Below are 17,880 nucleotides of genomic sequence, written 5' to 3' on the forward strand. Positions count from 1 at the left end.
CTTTCAGATGCATCATTTTGTTTGACTGTCACACAGTCCTGTGAGTTTGGCATGGCGGATATTGTTATTCTTATTTTACAAATAAAGGAAGTAAGGCCCCAAACTATTAGTGATAAACTCAAACCTTGAGCTCTGCTCTTTTTAGTGCCATATTACAGAGGATTTGGAAAGCTGTTAAGAGACACTTGGAGTTGATGTGTTATGTAAAAGGGAGCCACTTTAGGTTTTAAGCAGGGCAGGAATCCTTATAGAGGAATGTCTGGCTAAAAGATTTGTCCCATGTCGCCACTTTCTGGAATGCTGAGGGAAAAAACAAGTTTAAACATACAGACATTGAAGCAAGCATAATTTATTCTGTCAGCTGTGCTTGGCAGTGTTCTAGAAGAGCAGAATTCCCTTCAATATGCCTGTTTCACCAAACTACAATAATTTAAGTAAATATTTTACACTAACCAACACAATAATACCATATGCATTATATTATCAAGACATTACTCCCTTTGAAATTGTTAGAATATCTTAGATCCCCACCTGTCTTCTTCCTGGTGCCAAAGAATTATAGCTAGAATTACTCCATTCTGGAAACCATAGAGCGTTTACCATATGTGCTGGATTTCTGGTAGAAGACCATCAATTGTCTCCTTAATAGTCATTGCCCTCTTCTTTCTGCTAATCCTAGCCCTAAGTTCACCAGTTATATAGGAACTCCACTTTAGGCTCGAACAGGACGTTGGCTGGGTATGTAAGAATGAAAGGGTTAATGCACTTAGCACTTGGTCTTATAAGAGCCGTTCACATGTCTGCATTGACGTTTTGAGGGCAGAATCATGTCTATTATGCAAGTTGCTGTATTCTTAATATCTGGTTAATTCTCAACCAAAAGAACCTGGCACTTAGTAGATGCTCAATGAATATTCAGTGAATGAATGAATATAATGCAGCAGCCAAAATGCTTAAAAATGAATAATTACCACCTTGTTGAGATGCCCAGTTCATATACACATCCCAGGTTTCTGGTGAGAGCTCCCATGAAAAGAAATATGATACATCATAAAGATAACACCAACCCATCATATTCTTAGCCCCTGGACACACTCCATCAAGGAAGAAGAAAGGAACAATGGGTTCTCAGTTCTGTGCTCAATGCTTCATGTAAACTGTAGATGTTCTAATCCCCGTTTTATAGATGAAGATATTGAGTCTCAGAGTGACTGATTTTCTAAATTAGTAAATGACAGAGCAAGGTTAAGAATACTAAATACAGTATACTCTTTCTACCACACCTCATACCTATACCAAAAGTGGCTGAGGTCTACATTAGTAAAAGGAGCCACTAACCTCATTTTCTATGGTGGCATGGTCTACTTCTGTTACTTATTCATACTATGACCCACGTGCTTCCCATTTTCTGTTCTATTATCTTGTCCTAAATTTACTTCACATGCAACTTTATGTAGAGTAATGCTTCTTCTCAAACTTTAATGTGTGTACAAACTTCCTGCAGATCTAGTTCAAATGCACATTCTGGTTCAGCAGATCTGGGGTGGGGCCTGAGAGCCTGCATTCCTAACAAGCTCCCAGATGATACAGATGCTTCTGGTCCTCAACCACAATTTGAGTAGCATGTGTGTAGATTACTGTTATGTTCACTGGTAAATGGAAATAATTTTTGATATGATCCAATAGTACTGATTCATGTTGTATGAAAGCCGGATCAGGTCAAATGGCAGTAACAAAGAAACTGCAGTGCAGAAGTTGCCTGCCCCGAGTGTTCACTGGTGGCCAAATTGTAGTATGATCTTTTATAGTTATTTACATGCTTTTATGTAGGATATTTATAACTTTTTCTATTTGGTCTTTACAATTGCTCTTAAAGACAGGATGGGTATTAATATTCCTGGCACATAGAATGCCCAACAAATTTGAGGTATTTTTATCCTCACTTTATAGATAGAGACTGAGCCTCAGAGAGATTAACTGTTGATAAGGCGGATGTTCAAATCCACATCTTTTGACCATGGCTGCAAAACTCTTCCCCAACCCATCCGATTCTCTTCAACTGCTATGTACTTTTCTGGGTTGTAGATAATCTCCATTTTCTCCCTTTTTCTTTTAGGCATCTCTGAATGTAATTCACAGTCGCTTATGGCTTAATAAATAGTAGTAATATTAATAAATATCATATTAGTGATGTGTTGAAAAAGATTTAAAATGTAAAACAAAATCAATTAATTTCCTCATTCTCTCTTCTCATTTCTCACTCACCTTAAATGAATGGCCCAGTTCCTTCCCACCCATAGACCTACGCACACACTTTAAAACATATATTTATAACTTTTAAAAAGCCTTTTCTCTCCTCCTGGTCACTCTTAATCTCACTCCTGGTAACAGCTCTAAATTACCCTATTGAGATACTATCACTTATTAAGCTTCTGTGGTGTTTATGGCAGAGAGAATGAGGGCAGTTGGCAGATGGTTAGATGGAAGTTTGATTACTTCTGTTCTTGCAGAGTTTCCTTTCTTCTGAATTCTATACAGGAGAATTATCAAGCCCCACCCCACCCCCGCCCCACCTTTAATGTCAGTCTCTCACACTAAATATGGATAAAGATTAAAGTGAACTCAGAACAGTGAAACTGTTACCATCAAAGAAACATCTTAAACTGCTCCCATCCTCAGCGGCTTCAGTTGCATTTTGAGATGAGGCAGCATCACATGGTGACCAGTCACACTCACGCCATTACTGCCTAGGGGCAACTCTTCTTCTTGCTCACTGCTTATCAACATTCATCCTAGTGGGATAACAACATGAGAAGCTTAACATACACACTTCTCTCTAGAAACTATAGAGAACAAAAAGACCTAATTAAAAATTAAACCAAAACAGCAATAAATACATTTAAAAGGGATTTTTTTTCCCTCCTGTAGTCTAAAATGAATGTATTAAAATGAAAGCCAAAAAAGATGACACTTATTGCACACTTTTTGCCAGGCATTGTCTTTAGAGCTGTAAACCTCACTTTTACTACGTCCCTTTTAAAGATGAGAAAACTGACTTTTTGGTAATTTCAGGAACTAGCTCAAGGTCACAGAGTTCTTAAGCCAGAAATTTAAATCTGGGCAGTTGGACTCTAGGTCCAAAATCTTAACTTTTATTTTATATTATTTCCCAAGATGCCTAGATGTTTGTCTATGAGAATATAAATATAAATCTACAGCATCTTTTAATTTGTAGAAAAAGAGAAACTTCCATTTGAAGCAGCCTAAGTAAAAGGGGGCGGAAGGGGAACTTAATGGTTCCTATCAGTAAGTTACAGAATGGGCTGATGTCAGGGATTTGAACACTGTCAGGATTCTCTCTGTGTTCCTTGCTGAATGTCAGACTCTTCCTTCTAGACCAGCTTGCGGGAGTCTACATGGTAGGGAACCTCACTGGGGAAGCCCTAGTTTTATATCCTAACATGAGCCCAGAGAGAAAATATTCATCTCTGATGACGCGGATAAGAAAAATTCATGTGAAATACTGATTGACCCAGTTTAGATTACTTACCCATCCATGGGTCAACCCCAGTGGCAAGGGAGATCAGTAACTATGATTTTCCCCGTCCGAGTCACATGCTTAACCCTGTGGCCTGGTGGGCTAGGTCTGTACCAGAAGAGGACAGAAAGGCACTGGACAGAGAAAATAGAATAGCTGTTAAATTATCTAACACGTACGTAGCTCTTTAGAGTTTACTAAGTGTTTTCTTGTAATTCATGCCTTTTGAGTCTCATAACCACTCTGTGAAGAGGGCGGGTCAAATATTACTAAGGAAACAGTGATGGATTAAAGATAGCCACAAATTCTTTGTCACTCTTTCCATTAAGAAACAGAGTTCATTTCTCCTTCAGTTGACGCCGGACTGGCCCTGGGATACTTAATCAATAAAATGTGGCAGAACTTCATATAACTACTTCTCAGCCTGGCCTTTAAAAGGACTTGCAGCTTCCACTTTCTTTCTCTGGGAATACTGACTCTTACCACGCTTACTCAGCTGGTAAGAAGTCCAACCCACATGGAGAAGCCACATGGAGGCACTCCATTCAACGATCCCAGCTGAACTTTCAGCTGACAGCCAGCATCAACTGCCACTGAAATGAGAGCCATTTTGGACATTCCAGGGTGGTTTGTTTGGCAACAATAGAGAACGAAAACAGAAACTAAGGCTTTGGATTAATGTCCTACAGCTAGAAAGTCTCGGAGTTGCAATATTAAACCAAATGTTCTGACTTGAAGCCCACTGGGCTTCCCTTGATTCCTCGTTGCCTCCTGTTAAAAACAGAACAAGCCTTAATTCAGAATTGTAGAATTTCCAATTGTAGAATTTCCAATTGTAGAATTTCTGTCCAGGATATAGGTTGGGAAAATGAAACATATAATTAATTCATTCAACAAACATTTGAGAAGTTCTACATGGCAGGAAACTGAACAAGATGCACTCCTGGTTCTTGAAGAATTCAGAGTCTAATCAATAGAGAGCCCATAAACAGCTCTTTTCAATAATAACTGATAAATGCCATAATGAGGAATGTGCTGGGTGCTTTTGGAACACATGGTGGGCACTATACATAGCCCAAGGCATGAAATAATGGGCACATCTTTTGTTGGGCGTGGGAACATATCTCTGAGTCTGAGTTGAGGCTATTGAAGAATATGTTCAGAATGAACAAATTACTCATCATAAGAAAAGTGACAAGAAGTGAAGAGGGAGGCAGGGAGGAAGAACCCTAATATTTGGGATAAAAATGTGAATTCTAGTCCTGGTTCCATCCTTTACTGTGTTCTTGGCCAAGTCACTGAACCTCTCTGTAACTCAGCTTCTTTTATAGAACTGAGGTGGAGTCATACTATTTCTTCATGTACTTGACAGTTCCTTTCTCCAACTCCTTTAAGTTTTAGTGTTCCTTAGTTTGGTGCTGGGCTCATTGCTCTTCTCATTCTGCGAATTCTTCCTAAGTGATCTCAACTACTTCTATAACTTTGGGTATTACTCATATGGAAAGGAAGCCCAAATCTATATGCTAACCCAGTTCTGTGGGCTAACATTGTATTCATTTGCTTACTGTACATTACTGGATGTTCCACAGGCATGTGAAGTTCATGTCCAGAGCTGAGCTCCTCACCTTGCCCACTTTAGTGACTCCCACTTCTGATTTCTTTCTTGGTTGGTGGCACCATCATCAACATTGCTCCCCAAGCTAGAGGCCTGTAAGGTTAACTTCACTCTCTCTTTTCTCAACCTCCCATACAATTGTTTGTTAACACTGCTAATTTTGCCTCCTAAACATTTCTGCAATTCATTCTTTTGTCTAGATATCCGATAAATAGCACAAAGTCAAATATATTCAAAGCTTAACTCATATCCCCCTTCCAACTTGTTCTTCTTTCTGTGTTGCAGTAGGATGTTATCTTCATCTACTCAGTTGCAAATGCCTAGGTAACTACCAATTTCTGATGTCTGGCCTATTTGCCTCTTAAACCTACCCACTTCTCTCCATTCTCCATATGATCATCTTTCACTTCCTGCGGTTGTATCCCAACTGGTTTCCCTGCCTTCAGTCTTCTGTTTTAATTCCCTGTGACCTCTTCTCCACAAGGAAGCCAGATAAATTCATGTCAGTGACTTACCTCTCCCTTAGCCCCCATTTTCTAATCTTGATTCCTGGTATGTTTAACTAGACTACAAAATCTAGGATAAGGGCCATAATCCACTTACCCATGTCTCTCCTACACCTAGCGCACTGTACTTGGCACAGTAAGATGCTCCATAAATGCGAATCTGTACTCTTCCCCTAATTATGTTATTTATAGCAGATAAATTTTGACATGTTCTAGGTGTGTCGGACCTCTGGAAGAACAGAAGATCGTGATATGGTTCACTGTTTTCGAGTCGGAGGTCTTCAATGAAAACAATCAGAAACTAACTGCATCATGACAGTACCAAATGAATTGCGCACTCAGTACATAAAAGGATGGCAATCTCAAGGCATCTTCATGATTGTGCCTTAAGACGAAAGCCACCCTCAAAGCTCTGGATGAGTACCTTCCCCTTTCTAAACTTCTGTCTCCTGGTCTGTGAAATAAGCAGGCTGAGAGAGATGAAGTATTAAAAGCGGCGGTATGAGAAATAATGGGCTCTACGTAGCGGCTGGCGTGTCCCCGCGCGCGTGCGCGAGCTTTTCCAGCGCTGCAGTCCCGGCGGCCCCGGGGGAGGCGGGACTAGGCGGGTTCCCGCGGTTTGGCCCCGCCATTGGCGGGCGGTTTGAATGACGGAAGTGACGGTGGCTCGGCGATGGCTGCCTCGCAAGCGCAGGAACGGCTGTTCGGAAGCTGATCGGCGGCGACCGCCGGGGCCTTCGCTGTCTGAGCTGCGGTTCCTGGCTCCCGGCTACAGGTTCTCAGGTGAGTGGCGGACGAGCCGGCTTCCCCGCGTCCATGGACGTGCACGACTACCCGAAGCCCGGTAGCTGAGAGTGTGCTCGGAAGGAAGGGACACGGAGAAGGCGCTGCGCCGCAAACGCAGCTCGGCCGCCGATTCTCAGGCCTCGGCGGGCCGCCGGCCTTGGCTCGGTTTTAAGGAGCTCCGGGGCAGGAGGTGCGGCCTGACCCAGACCCGCCACCTCTGTGCTAGAAGCTGCCCGGGGCCTTTACGCATGGGCCTTTGCTCGCTCTTCCCGGGTCTGGTCGCGCGGGGTCCCTGAGCTTCCAGGTCCGGGGCAGCCGGGAGGGCCCCCGCTGTACCTGCTGCTGCTGCTGCTGCAAACTCTTCTCGGTGCGTCCTACCCCTCCTTCCCCCAAGGTCACTCGAGGACGTGCCTGAATCCTGGTTGATGTTTAAGACCACCGCCTGGAATCCTTTCAGGGCTGAAAGCTTGCTCTCTTTTGGTGTCTGCCACCTTTAATTTTGCGGACATTAAGTCTTACTCCAAACTGAGCTTTTAAAACAGTGAGGGAACGTTGGAATCTAATATGTAGAAAGCATTTGGCAGCTTCACATTCAGTAAGTGACATAACATCAGAATAACCTATTGGGGTAGGTATTATTACTCCTATTATATGATTTAAGAAAGGAGACCAAAGTGTCTTAAGTACTCGAGCAGTGTCTTCCTGCTGTAAGTAGCGTTGGGTCTAAATCTAGTATTAATTTTGTGATTACAATATGCCAGATGCCGTTTAATCAGAACCGAATCTTGCAAGATAAGTAGTATTTCTGTTATTGGATAGTAATAATACATAGAATTTAAAAATCCATATTTATATAAATAATTTATTAAACAAGTGAAGGAGCAGGGGAAACTGTTCCATAAAGTAGGATTTCAGTTGATAAGTATGTAGAAGTTGATCAGTATGTAGAAGAAATAATGGAAATAGAAAATACCTTTTGATAAACGCCACAGTAATTGTTTCAGACAGCAATCATCAATGAATACTAAACTTAGGGGACAGAAGTTTGATGAACAGTATATTTATATACCCTCAACTACCTCTCCACCAGGTACTTACAAAGGAAAAGTAACTATTGTGGAGAAACTTGGTAGATAGCGCCTTAACCACCTAATCAAAATTCACATAGCCAGTGAAACAGGTTAACCTCATTTACCTCCTGATATGATGCCCTGAGAAGGGTGGCAGTCTTGCCAAAAATGCATAACTTCAGTCTAACCACAAGAAAAGGTTAAATGCAAATTGAGGGACATTCTACAAAATAACTGTCCAGCATTTTTCAAAAATGGCAAGATCTTGAAAAGAAAGGCTGAGCAACTGTCCCACATTAGAGATGTTGAAGGAGACATGACAACCTCTGCAGTCTTGAGAATATAATTCACAGATCGTCACCTGCATTATGAAGTTCATTTACATAAACACTTCCCATTGGCTGCTCCTAGCCAATAACAGCCTAGCAGGCCTGTTCCTGAGAAACAAGGGACTTTGGCTTAAGGACTCCCCAGAGGTCTTGCAGAACCTTCCTTAGGCATCAACCCAAATTCCTCCCTCCTTCACTCAGGGTCAGAGTTGCACGGAAGTCTGAATTGTTCCCACCTTTTACCATCTCTCCCCTCTTTTTCTCATACAGCCATTTCCCCTAATAAAATATTTGTGGGTTTAATCCCATCTTGGCACCTGCAGAGTACCACAGCAGTCAAATGCAATGAATGTATTTTCCTTGGATTGGGTCCTAGTCCAGAAAATGGACATTAGTGGAGTCATTGATGAAATTTGAAGATTTTAACTTTTTCTGTGCCATTGTTAACTTCCTGGTTTTGATTATTATACTGTGGTTATGTAAGATGCTAATGTTTAGAGATGTTGGGGAAAGAGTATATGGAAGTTCTAAGTCTGAAATTATTTCCAAATTAAAAATATATACATATATACAAGAGAAAACAGTTTATCACATCTTAGGAGGTAAAAATAACAAATATATGTATATTTTCCCATAATCTTCTGGCAAATGAGATAATGAATGCTCAAAACAATCTGAAAAAAATTTTTTTACTGGGGTATAACTTAGAATAAAGTACACAAACCTAAGTATACCATTTGAAGAATTTATACATGTGTATATACCTGTGTAACCATCACGCAGATTAAAATATGGAACATATCCAGCTCTCCAGCAAGCTCCTTTGTGTTCTCTCCTAGTCAGTAACCTTCAGAAAGGTGACACCCCCTGCATTTTAACCTCTCTCATCATGGATTAGTCTTGCTTGTTTTTGACCTTCATATAAATGGAATTTTATAGTATATTGTCCCTTTTTTTTCCACTGATGCTCTATGAGACTTATCAAGAATTAGTTATAATAGACTCAGTATGAGAGAATTTTTTTAATTTTTTTTTTTTATGGTGACATTGGTTGATGAAATCCGATAAGTTTTAGCTGTACATTTTAACATTAAGGTGTATGTGTATATGTGTGTGTGTGTGTGTGTGTGTATATATATATATATATATGTTGTGTGTTCACCTTCCATAGTTAGATTTCTTTCTGTCACCACATATTTGCCCCTTTTACCCTGTCTACCTCTTCCCTTCCCCCTCTCCTCTACCCTCTGGTAACCACTAGTCTGTTGTCCATGTCCATGAGTCTTTGTCCTGTTGATTTGTTGCTTTTAGGTTTATATCCCATATATAAGTGATATCATGTGATTTTCAACTTTTTCTGTCTGGCTTATTTCGCTTAGCATGATTATCTTGAGGTCCATGCATGTTGTCACAAATGGCAGTATTTCATCTCTTCTTATGGCTGATTAATATTCTATTGTATATACGTATCACAGCTTCTTTAGTCAATCATCTATCGTAAGACACTTTGGTTGCTTCCATGTCCTGGCCACTGTGAATAATCCTGCTATGAACATCGGTGTGCAAATATCTTTTCGGATATGGGTTTTCAAGTCTTTGGGGTTATTACCCAGTAGAGGGATTGCTGGATCATATGGTAGATCAATTCTTAGTTTTTTGAGGAACCTCCATACTGTTTTTCATAATGGCCATACCAGTTTGCAGTCCCACCAGCAGTGTATGAGGGTTCCTTTTTCTCAGTATGAAAGAATTTTTCAGACCTTCAGACAAGTTAATAAAGACCCATTGTTAAGATGGAATTTAATCTTGTCGATTTTTTCTTTGTTCAATTCTTTGCTGTTCTTCAATCCTCACTTGCAAAAAATACCAGCTTAAACAAAATTTCTCACTTTACTTGTTTTAGCATGTCTGAAAGTTGGAGCCACATGGAATAAGGAAACCAGATTCTTCCTTTGGCTCTACCAATAGATATTGTCCCTTTAGTCAAGTGCTTTAAGCCAAGAAACCTTTATTTCTTTGTGTATAAAATGAGAAAAACAATGACTTCTCTACCTACTATTACCAAAGCCTTGTGAGTATCAACTAAATGTACTGGAAAACATTTCAAATGCAAGCAATTATTCCTTTTTGGCATATATTTGAAAATAGTAGCAATGAAATATACCTGTGTAGCACTTGACATGTATTAATTCACTGAATGAGTCATTTTTTTTTTTTTTAGTCGGCACACTGAAATACCTGTTCAAGGCACTGTTTTTAGGCTGTGGACATAAATCCATGAATAAGACCATTCCTGCCCTCACTGAGCTGGTGTTTTGATGGAGAATTCACTGGGAAAGTATTAGTCCCCATTAGATGATCCCAAATTCTAGCCCCTATTTTGTCTACACCTTAGTGAACACAGTATCTTTCCATAGTATGTGAAATACTGCCTGGTATTCATTATCTATTAAATTAATTTGAGTATTAAAATAAAACTATAGGCTCTGTTCTTCAATTGTTAGGAATCGAAATGTTGCAGAAATGTTGTGAAATCAGATCGGCGAGAAACCAAGCACCACTCGGAGAATTGGAGAACTCAGGTTTATTATACCGGATATCCCAGAAGAGCTAGTGCTCTGAAGATCTGGGTCCTGAGCTCAGGGGCAGTTTATCTGCGCCAGAGTTACTATGGGCTATGGGCAGTTCCAGAGCATGAGATTTTCACACAGGAACTTAGGCAATACATCTGTTATCTAGACAGAACAATCAAAGGGGAAGGTAAGCCTTCAGTTGATCTTGAGATCACTCTGCTCTTCTGCCTATGCAGAAAGCAGCATGTCTACAGAAGCAGAACAAAGAGCTGATTACAAGGTTAGCCATTTGTGTGGAAAATTCCTCTTCAATCCCCCCTTTTGATGACCTTTTAAATTCTTATAGAGCATCTACCTCTTGATTTTCTTGGCCTAGGGGCTGGTGTAAGGGTGATCCAGGTGTCATCATTTGTAACTTTATGGGTTCTAGACGTGAGGAGACAAATTTGACCAGACAGTTCAGGATACAGGGACCAAATAAAAGAGCTATGAAGAGCACGAGGAGAGGACCTGCAATTGAGAGAAGCCAGGATTCCCAACTCCATATTCTGGACCAGGACCCCCATGACTCATTTAATTGTTGGTGGATTAGGGTGGACCCCTTCTAGGATAGGATGACCTCAGTGTCTTTGCAGGCAGACCCGGAAACCCCCTAATTTTCCTGCCTAACTCTTTTCTAAGAGCTGTGAACCCCCTAACTATTAGTATGGATGTTAGGGACAGGAGGTCTCTTCTTCTGTATCTGCTTCCTGCTGAGAAGGATCATAGTCTCTGCCTACTGGGGTTTCATGGAGCTCTTTCCCTTTCTGCCTTTGTCAGGGCAGGATCTTGGGTTTCCTGCTGAAGTGCTTCTTCAGTCCCTAGACAAGGAAAAGAAGATACAAACTGATTATTTTAATCATATATCTATTAATTTTTATTACTGATTTGCCTATTAAGTGAGTAAAGGGAAATAGGCTTGGTTAATGTATTTCTTAAAGAGTGAAAAGACCTTTGGCCTAAAATCCCCTCCCCTCTCAGACTCTAAGGGCCCTGTCTGGCCTAACACCATTTCTGCTAACAATGGGCAGATGACCCTTATCAATAGCCAGAGAATCTGAGTCACCAGTTTTGGGCAGTTATTGGAATTTGAGGGAGAGGGCCTTTTCCCCAAAGAAAGGAGGGAAAAAAACTTAACTAGGTTTATTAAAAAGATTAAGAATTCTGCAAGAGATGTTCCATATCATTTCCTGATCAAAGATTAAGAATTTTACAAGTGATGTCCTGTATCGTTTCCCCCCTCTCTTGATCGATCTCACATCTGTGAGACCAGTTTGAGATGAAATTGATTGCTTTGTTGCTGTAAGAAAATTCTTCCCTTTGGTTTCGGTTTTGTCTTAGGTATCCAACTGGCAATGCACCTACAGGTGGGAGGGCATTAGATGCAGCAAAAAGTGATAACTCCTACAAAGATAAACAAAATGAAAATAAGAAATGCTTCCTTTTAGCCCAATGAGATTGGGCAGCCAGGAAGTGAGGGGGAAGAGATTAAAACTGAAAATTCCTGTCCTCTGTTTAATATTGGACACAACGTCATGAATTTGTTTCACTTTTTCTTCAGTTAATCGTGAGTTGTCAGAGAGGTTAAAACAACATAGTCCTTTAAATTCTTCATATCCACGGTTATGTCTGAGTAATAGGTAGTCTATAGCAACCCTGTTTTCAAGGATAGCTTCTCTGACCTGTCCTAATTCTTCTCCCATGGCATGGATGGCCTGAGAAGTTGTATTTAAGGCTTTTGCCATGGAGCGAGCTATTCTGTTGACTATATTTAGAGAGTTATCATAGCTGGTACAATAAATAGAGACAAAGCAGTATATTCAGCTAGACTAAATAAGTGTAGGTCACTATTACAGCTGTGGTCAACTAGGTCTCCCTGCCGTGCCTAGGTGGAGACTTGTGAGGCATAAATACAGTTAGTCTTCCCATGGAACAAGGTCCCCCAGTACTGTTAGCAGGAACATAAGAATAAATAGTTCTTCCATAAATAAGAAATCATCCAGTAGGTAATTTAACATGTGCATTTGCATAGTTTACAGAAGTAATGGAGCTACAGTTCAAGGTCATATTATCTGAGATGTTAAAACATTGGTTAGTACACTTAGTAAATGTTACGCATTTTTCTGCTGGTGTTATAGTAGAAATTTTTAAAGAAAACATAGTTTTGTCTTTCCTGTAGTTTGCACATTGATTATGCCCTAGTCTGGACGACGCCAGTCAAGGCCAATCAAGATTAAGGCCCTCCAGGACTGAAAGGTTTTTTTTTTTTTTATTCCCTAAGGTTACCTCGATATGGTCCCTGTATTGTGGCAGTTAAATGTGTACCTTCTTGTTCTCTGCTTCCTTCTCTACCCGGTCCCAGTTATCGTATACCTTAAAGACCTCTGGCACCAAAGTATTCTGCAGAGTTTGGAGTCCATGCCTCAATTTTTGGAGCTTCCTTTTGAATATTGGGCACAGCTCGAGTTAGGCCATGTATAGCCTGGTGTGTCTGGCTCTCAGACTTTGGGCCAATGTTAGTATATTCTCTAAAAGCCTCAGAAAACTGGTTAAGGCAACATAAAACGCAGAAATTTATTTTGATGGTGTATGAAATCCTTGTTTTCTATTCAGAAAACTTTCCCATAACATCAGTTGCAGACCAATAGTCTAAGAAATATTTAAACACAACTCTAATTTTGAAAATTTCCTCTCAAGATTTCTCTTCCCAAACCTACAACTTTCCTCATCCCTTCAATTTCTCTTCTCACTCATTCAGAAATAACCAACTTTAAGACAAACACCTTTCTTTCAACTTCCTTCAAAATATATCTCCATACTTTATACCTTCTGTTACCAAAAACATATTTTCCTTTCCATCATAATTAGAATTTTAAATGAACTACCATATTACATATAACACAGACAAATATAGATCAGAGGTCATGCACATACTCATATTTCCATATCATCAGTATTTATCACTTCCCTGAGGGTGCATAACTAGTTTCCTCAGGGAGCGATGAAATAGATGGGGTCCCGAGAGAACTTGTTCCCCTCTCAGAGTCTGAGGGTGAAAGGGGAGAAAATTCCTGATACCCGACATCTCCGGGAAGGCGCTCCTTTCAGTGGGCCTGTTAATAAGTCTGGGTCTTGGTGAAGGAGCATAGAACTGAACTTTGACTGGCGCAGCAATCCTGGCTCGTCTGGGCTTGCCATTATACCAAGCCACTGGATTAACATATTGGTCAATGTTTTCTGCTATATTAGCTGATTCTTGAAGCATTAAAAGACTGGGGGGTCTGTACCGAGTTGTAATATTGCTTCTAATTTAGTTAAAATATCCTGTCCTAACAAGGGAGCTAGGCAGCTTGGAACTATTAAAAACTCCTGCTGAAAGATCTCATCTTCAAATTGGCGGGTCAGTGGTGGAGTAAAATGGTTGACCTTGCCTTCTCCTACTCCTATGATAATCGTAGTTTGTGAGGAGAGTTTTCCTGCGAATGCAGGGAAAACAGAATAGGTTGCCCATGTATTTGCTTACCCATTATGTCCAGAGTTACCCAGGGTTCCTCGGTAGTGATTGAATTTGCTTACCCATTATGTCCAGAGTTACCCAGGGTTCCTCGGTAGTGATGACCACATTCCTGGGCAGGGGTGGCGAGGATGGCCCCGGGCCTCTTCAGTCACACAGTTCCCGGACCTGGGCTCCTAGGGTGTTGGCTGGCCTTCCTCCTCTCTGGGATTATGGACAGTCAACTCTCCAATGCCAGGGATTAGTACTGGTTTCTTTGCATGTGCCGCAGAGGCTCGGGGGCTTTTCTATACAGTCCTTTGCCTAATGTCCTACTTTCTTGCATTTGAAGCAAGAACTCAATGTCTCCTTATTCCCGGTCTCTTAAGGGATGCTTGTCGGGTACCAAGGGCCTGGCCAATTGTGACAGCCATAATCCTGGCTTGTCGTTTTTCTTTATTCTGTTTTCTTTTTCCTTCTTCAAGATCTTGAGTGTTATAGACCATGAAGACCATATATAGTAATTGATTTTGGTTAGTCTGTGGCCCCATTTGCAGCTTTTGAAGCTTGCATCTGATATCAGGGGCTGACTGGCTAATAAAATGCTGGCCTAACAAAGCTAACTCTGCAGGGGAAGAGGGGTCTGCATTAGTATACCTCCTAAAGGATTCTTCCAGCCAGCTAAAAAAGCTGGCTGGGTTCTTGTCTTTTTCTTGAGTAATGGTTCTAAGTTTCTCATAGTTCACGGCTTTTGTATTCCTTTTTTCATTCCCCCATGGGGGCCTCTAGAAATTTGGCACATCTGGTTATTCCCTCTTGGGTATTATTCCAAACAAGATCAGCTAAAGGTACTACCTCTGTTCCAGGGGCATGGCCTTGGGGGTTCCTAACAGAGGCCTCCTCTGCCTCCTGACGGGCCGCTGTTAGAATGCGGTCCTTTTCAATAATTGTACAGCAGGTGGCTAAAATAAATTAGATGTCTTTTGCTGGTTCTTCCTTGTTCTTTCCTCGAGTCGGGCAGGCCACAAGTACCTTACTCTGTCCCTGCCTATTTGCGCAGTAGCGGGCCCAAGGGGGCACTACAGTAGCTATTTGCAACTATGAGTCTATGTATGGAAACCGGTCTGGTTGTCCAGGGGTTCCTGACTACCTGGTACACAGCTCTAACAGTGGGGAGGTCCAGGGTCCTTACAAAAGCCATCTTACCCCATAGGCAGGCCACTCAAGCTCATAAAGAGTACGAAATTTTCCTGGGGTCAACTTGACCTCGTAATCCTGAGAAGCCTTTCTTAAAATTTTTCAGCATACGATTTAAGACAGTTGGCTTAGGAGAACCTCCCCCCATATTTGCCTTAGGGAGCTTCCTAATAGAGGGGGAAAATAGACCTTAAAATTTCAAGAAAATAATTCAACAGAGGGCCCCTTTGTCAAAAGGACCGTTTAGAGACAGACAATTCTTAAGCTGAATCAGTAATTAATTGCCCCCCACCCCCTGTGTATCCCTCCCTGTGTTGGTGATGCAAAGACAAACAAGGGTAGGTGCCACCTCCAGAGAGGAGACCACTCAGGTGCTCATCTGGCTGCGTCCCAAAGGAGCTTAGGTGACGCTTGACCATAGCAGACTCAGCTTTGTGACTCACGATCAGACACTAGTCCAATGCTGCCATAGACCATATGCTGTATACCACTGAACCACAGATGAGCCCACTTGGACTCTCTAGCCTTTAGGGGACCTTAAGGGTGCCCAGCCGTGGAGCCACAAATTCCTACTTGACCGAGTCAAGCTGGCCAGACCGCCCATTCACTCACTCATTCACATGCCAGGTTAAAACATTGCCTCCCCCTTTTTGGAAGTCCCTGACCTTTGTCTTCCCACCTGAGAAGACCCTGATGTCTTCCCCTGCTCGGAAGACCCTGACCTGTGTCTTCTAACTAGAGACTTTAGGAGGCGATCAAGCTCCTCTTCTGTCCAGAGACGGAACTTGACTAGGATGCTGAGCCCTGGCGCCTTACCTTATCCTGTGACTGTTCCTTGTTAGTTGGTCCATTCCTCCTTTGAGTCTGGTCAGGGGGTTGGCCGTCAGGAGAGTTAGAGTGCCAATCCGAAAGAGAACCCGGAATACCGTCAGGTGGCACGCCTCCTCATTCATCTTGGGGCCGGTAGCTCAAAGGGCCAGCGTGGCTGGAATCTTGCTGGGGCCTTTAGAAATGTTGCAGAAATATTGTGAAATCAGACCGGTGAGAAACCAAGTACCACTTGGAGAGTTGGAGAACTCAGGTTTATTACGCCAATGGTCCCAGAAGAGCTAGTGCTCTGAAGATCTGGGCCCCAAGCTCAGGAGTAGTTTTACTCTTACAGGGCTTATCTGTGCTGTTGTAGTTGGCATGAGCTGACAGGTTGATTTGTCCTCAGGCGGTTACAGACCACAGGGAGTCGCTATGGGCTACAGGCAGTTACAGAGCATGAGATTTTCAGACAAGAATTTAGGCAATACATCTGTTATCTAAACAGAACAATCAAAGGGGAGAGTGAGCCTTCAGTTGATCTTGAGATCACTCTGACCTTCGGCCTCTGCAGGAAGCATGTCTACAGAAGCAGAACAAAGAGCTGATTACAAGGTTAGGCATTTGAGTGGAAAATTCGTCTTCATAACTAGAAAGGGCAAACTGTAAATGATGAAAAACTAGAGGAAAGTAAAACTACAACAACATAAAGTTAGTCTCCATATGAACGTAAAGGTTATAATAGGTGGGCAGGTCAGGAATGAGTAGATGGGTGAGTGGAGCAAGAATTACTAGAGAACAGTGTCTTGGAGAAGTGGGGCTTAAGTTAGCTTGAAAGAGATGTAAGTATCCAAGTACCCAGTTTGCCTGCCTGATCATTGCGAGGGGATCTGAGAAATATTGACTTGTCTCAGACAAGTCAAGCACCATGGTCATATGCTGATTTTATCTAATTTTTGGAAAGGGCAGTAATGGGAACAAGAAGCTATCAGAATCACCTGAGGAGGGTTTTCAATTTACAGAAACTTATAGATCCTTGTATTCTTTCCATTTCTCCCCAGCAAACTCCCTCAAATAGGGGCATGTTAATCTAGGGAAGAGAGTGAGAACACCCGAGTGTAAACAGTACCACTGGAAAAATTAGAACTGCGAATCTAAACGTTTGATTCATCAAAACAACAGAATTGTTCCAAGAGGAGTTTTTTAAATGAATATTCATTTAAAATCACACCATTGTACAACTTACTGAAAGGGAGAAGATATTTGCTTATGATACACCTGATAAAGGGTTAATATCCAAAATATATAAAGAACTCATACAACTAAACAAAAACAACAAAAACAATCCAATTAAAAAATGGACAGAAGACCTGAGTACACATTTCTCAAAGCAGAAATACAAATGGCCAGTAGACATATGAAAAGATGCTCAAGGTCACTAATCAGAGAAATGCAAATTAAAATCACAACTGTTAGAATGGCTATCATCAATAAATCAAAAAACAAGTGTTGGTGAGGATGTGGAACTCTCATACACTGTTGGCGGGATTGCAAGTTGGTATAGCCACAATGGAAAACAGTTTGGAGGTTCCTCAAAAAATTAAAAATGGATCTACTTTTTGACCCAGCTATTGCGCTTCTGGATATTTATCCAAAGACAACCAAAACAATAATTCTTAAAGATTTGTGCGTCCCCATGTTCATGACAGTGCTATTCACAATAACCAGGATATGGAGGCAACCTAAATGCTCATCAATGGATGATTGGATAGAGAAGTTGTGATTCATATACACCAGGGCCTCTCAACCATCAGGCCATGTACAGGTAATGGTCTGTGGCCTGTTAGGAATTGAGCTGCACAGCAAGAGGTGAGTGGCAGACAAGGAGCGAAGCTTCATCTGTATTTAGAGCTGCTCCCCAGCGCTA

At 41.5% G+C, this 17,880-nt stretch overlaps 1 protein-coding gene across 6 annotated transcripts in view; it reads left to right on the forward strand.

Moving 5' to 3' along the window:
* Positions 1-6,289: 6,289 nt before the first annotated feature.
* The window catches only part of CEP295 (centrosomal protein 295), a 50,305-nt gene continuing 38,714 nt past the window's right edge, over positions 6,290-17,880 (forward strand). For all 6 annotated transcript variants that reach the window (XR_005649643.1, XM_039847669.1, XM_039847670.1 and 3 more), the window contains exon 1: positions 6,290-6,442. Coding sequence is in view for 5 of the 6 variants with exons in the window: in XM_039847669.1 (XP_039703603.1) it covers positions 6,307-6,442 (136 nt within the window). In the remaining variant the exon portion in view is untranslated. The remainder of the gene's footprint in view (positions 6,443-17,880) is intronic.

Source organism: Pteropus medius, unplaced genomic scaffold (genome assembly GCF_902729225.1).
Source record: "Pteropus medius unplaced genomic scaffold, Ma_sr-lr_union100, whole genome shotgun sequence".
Taxonomy (NCBI): domain Eukaryota; kingdom Metazoa; phylum Chordata; class Mammalia; order Chiroptera; family Pteropodidae; genus Pteropus; species Pteropus medius.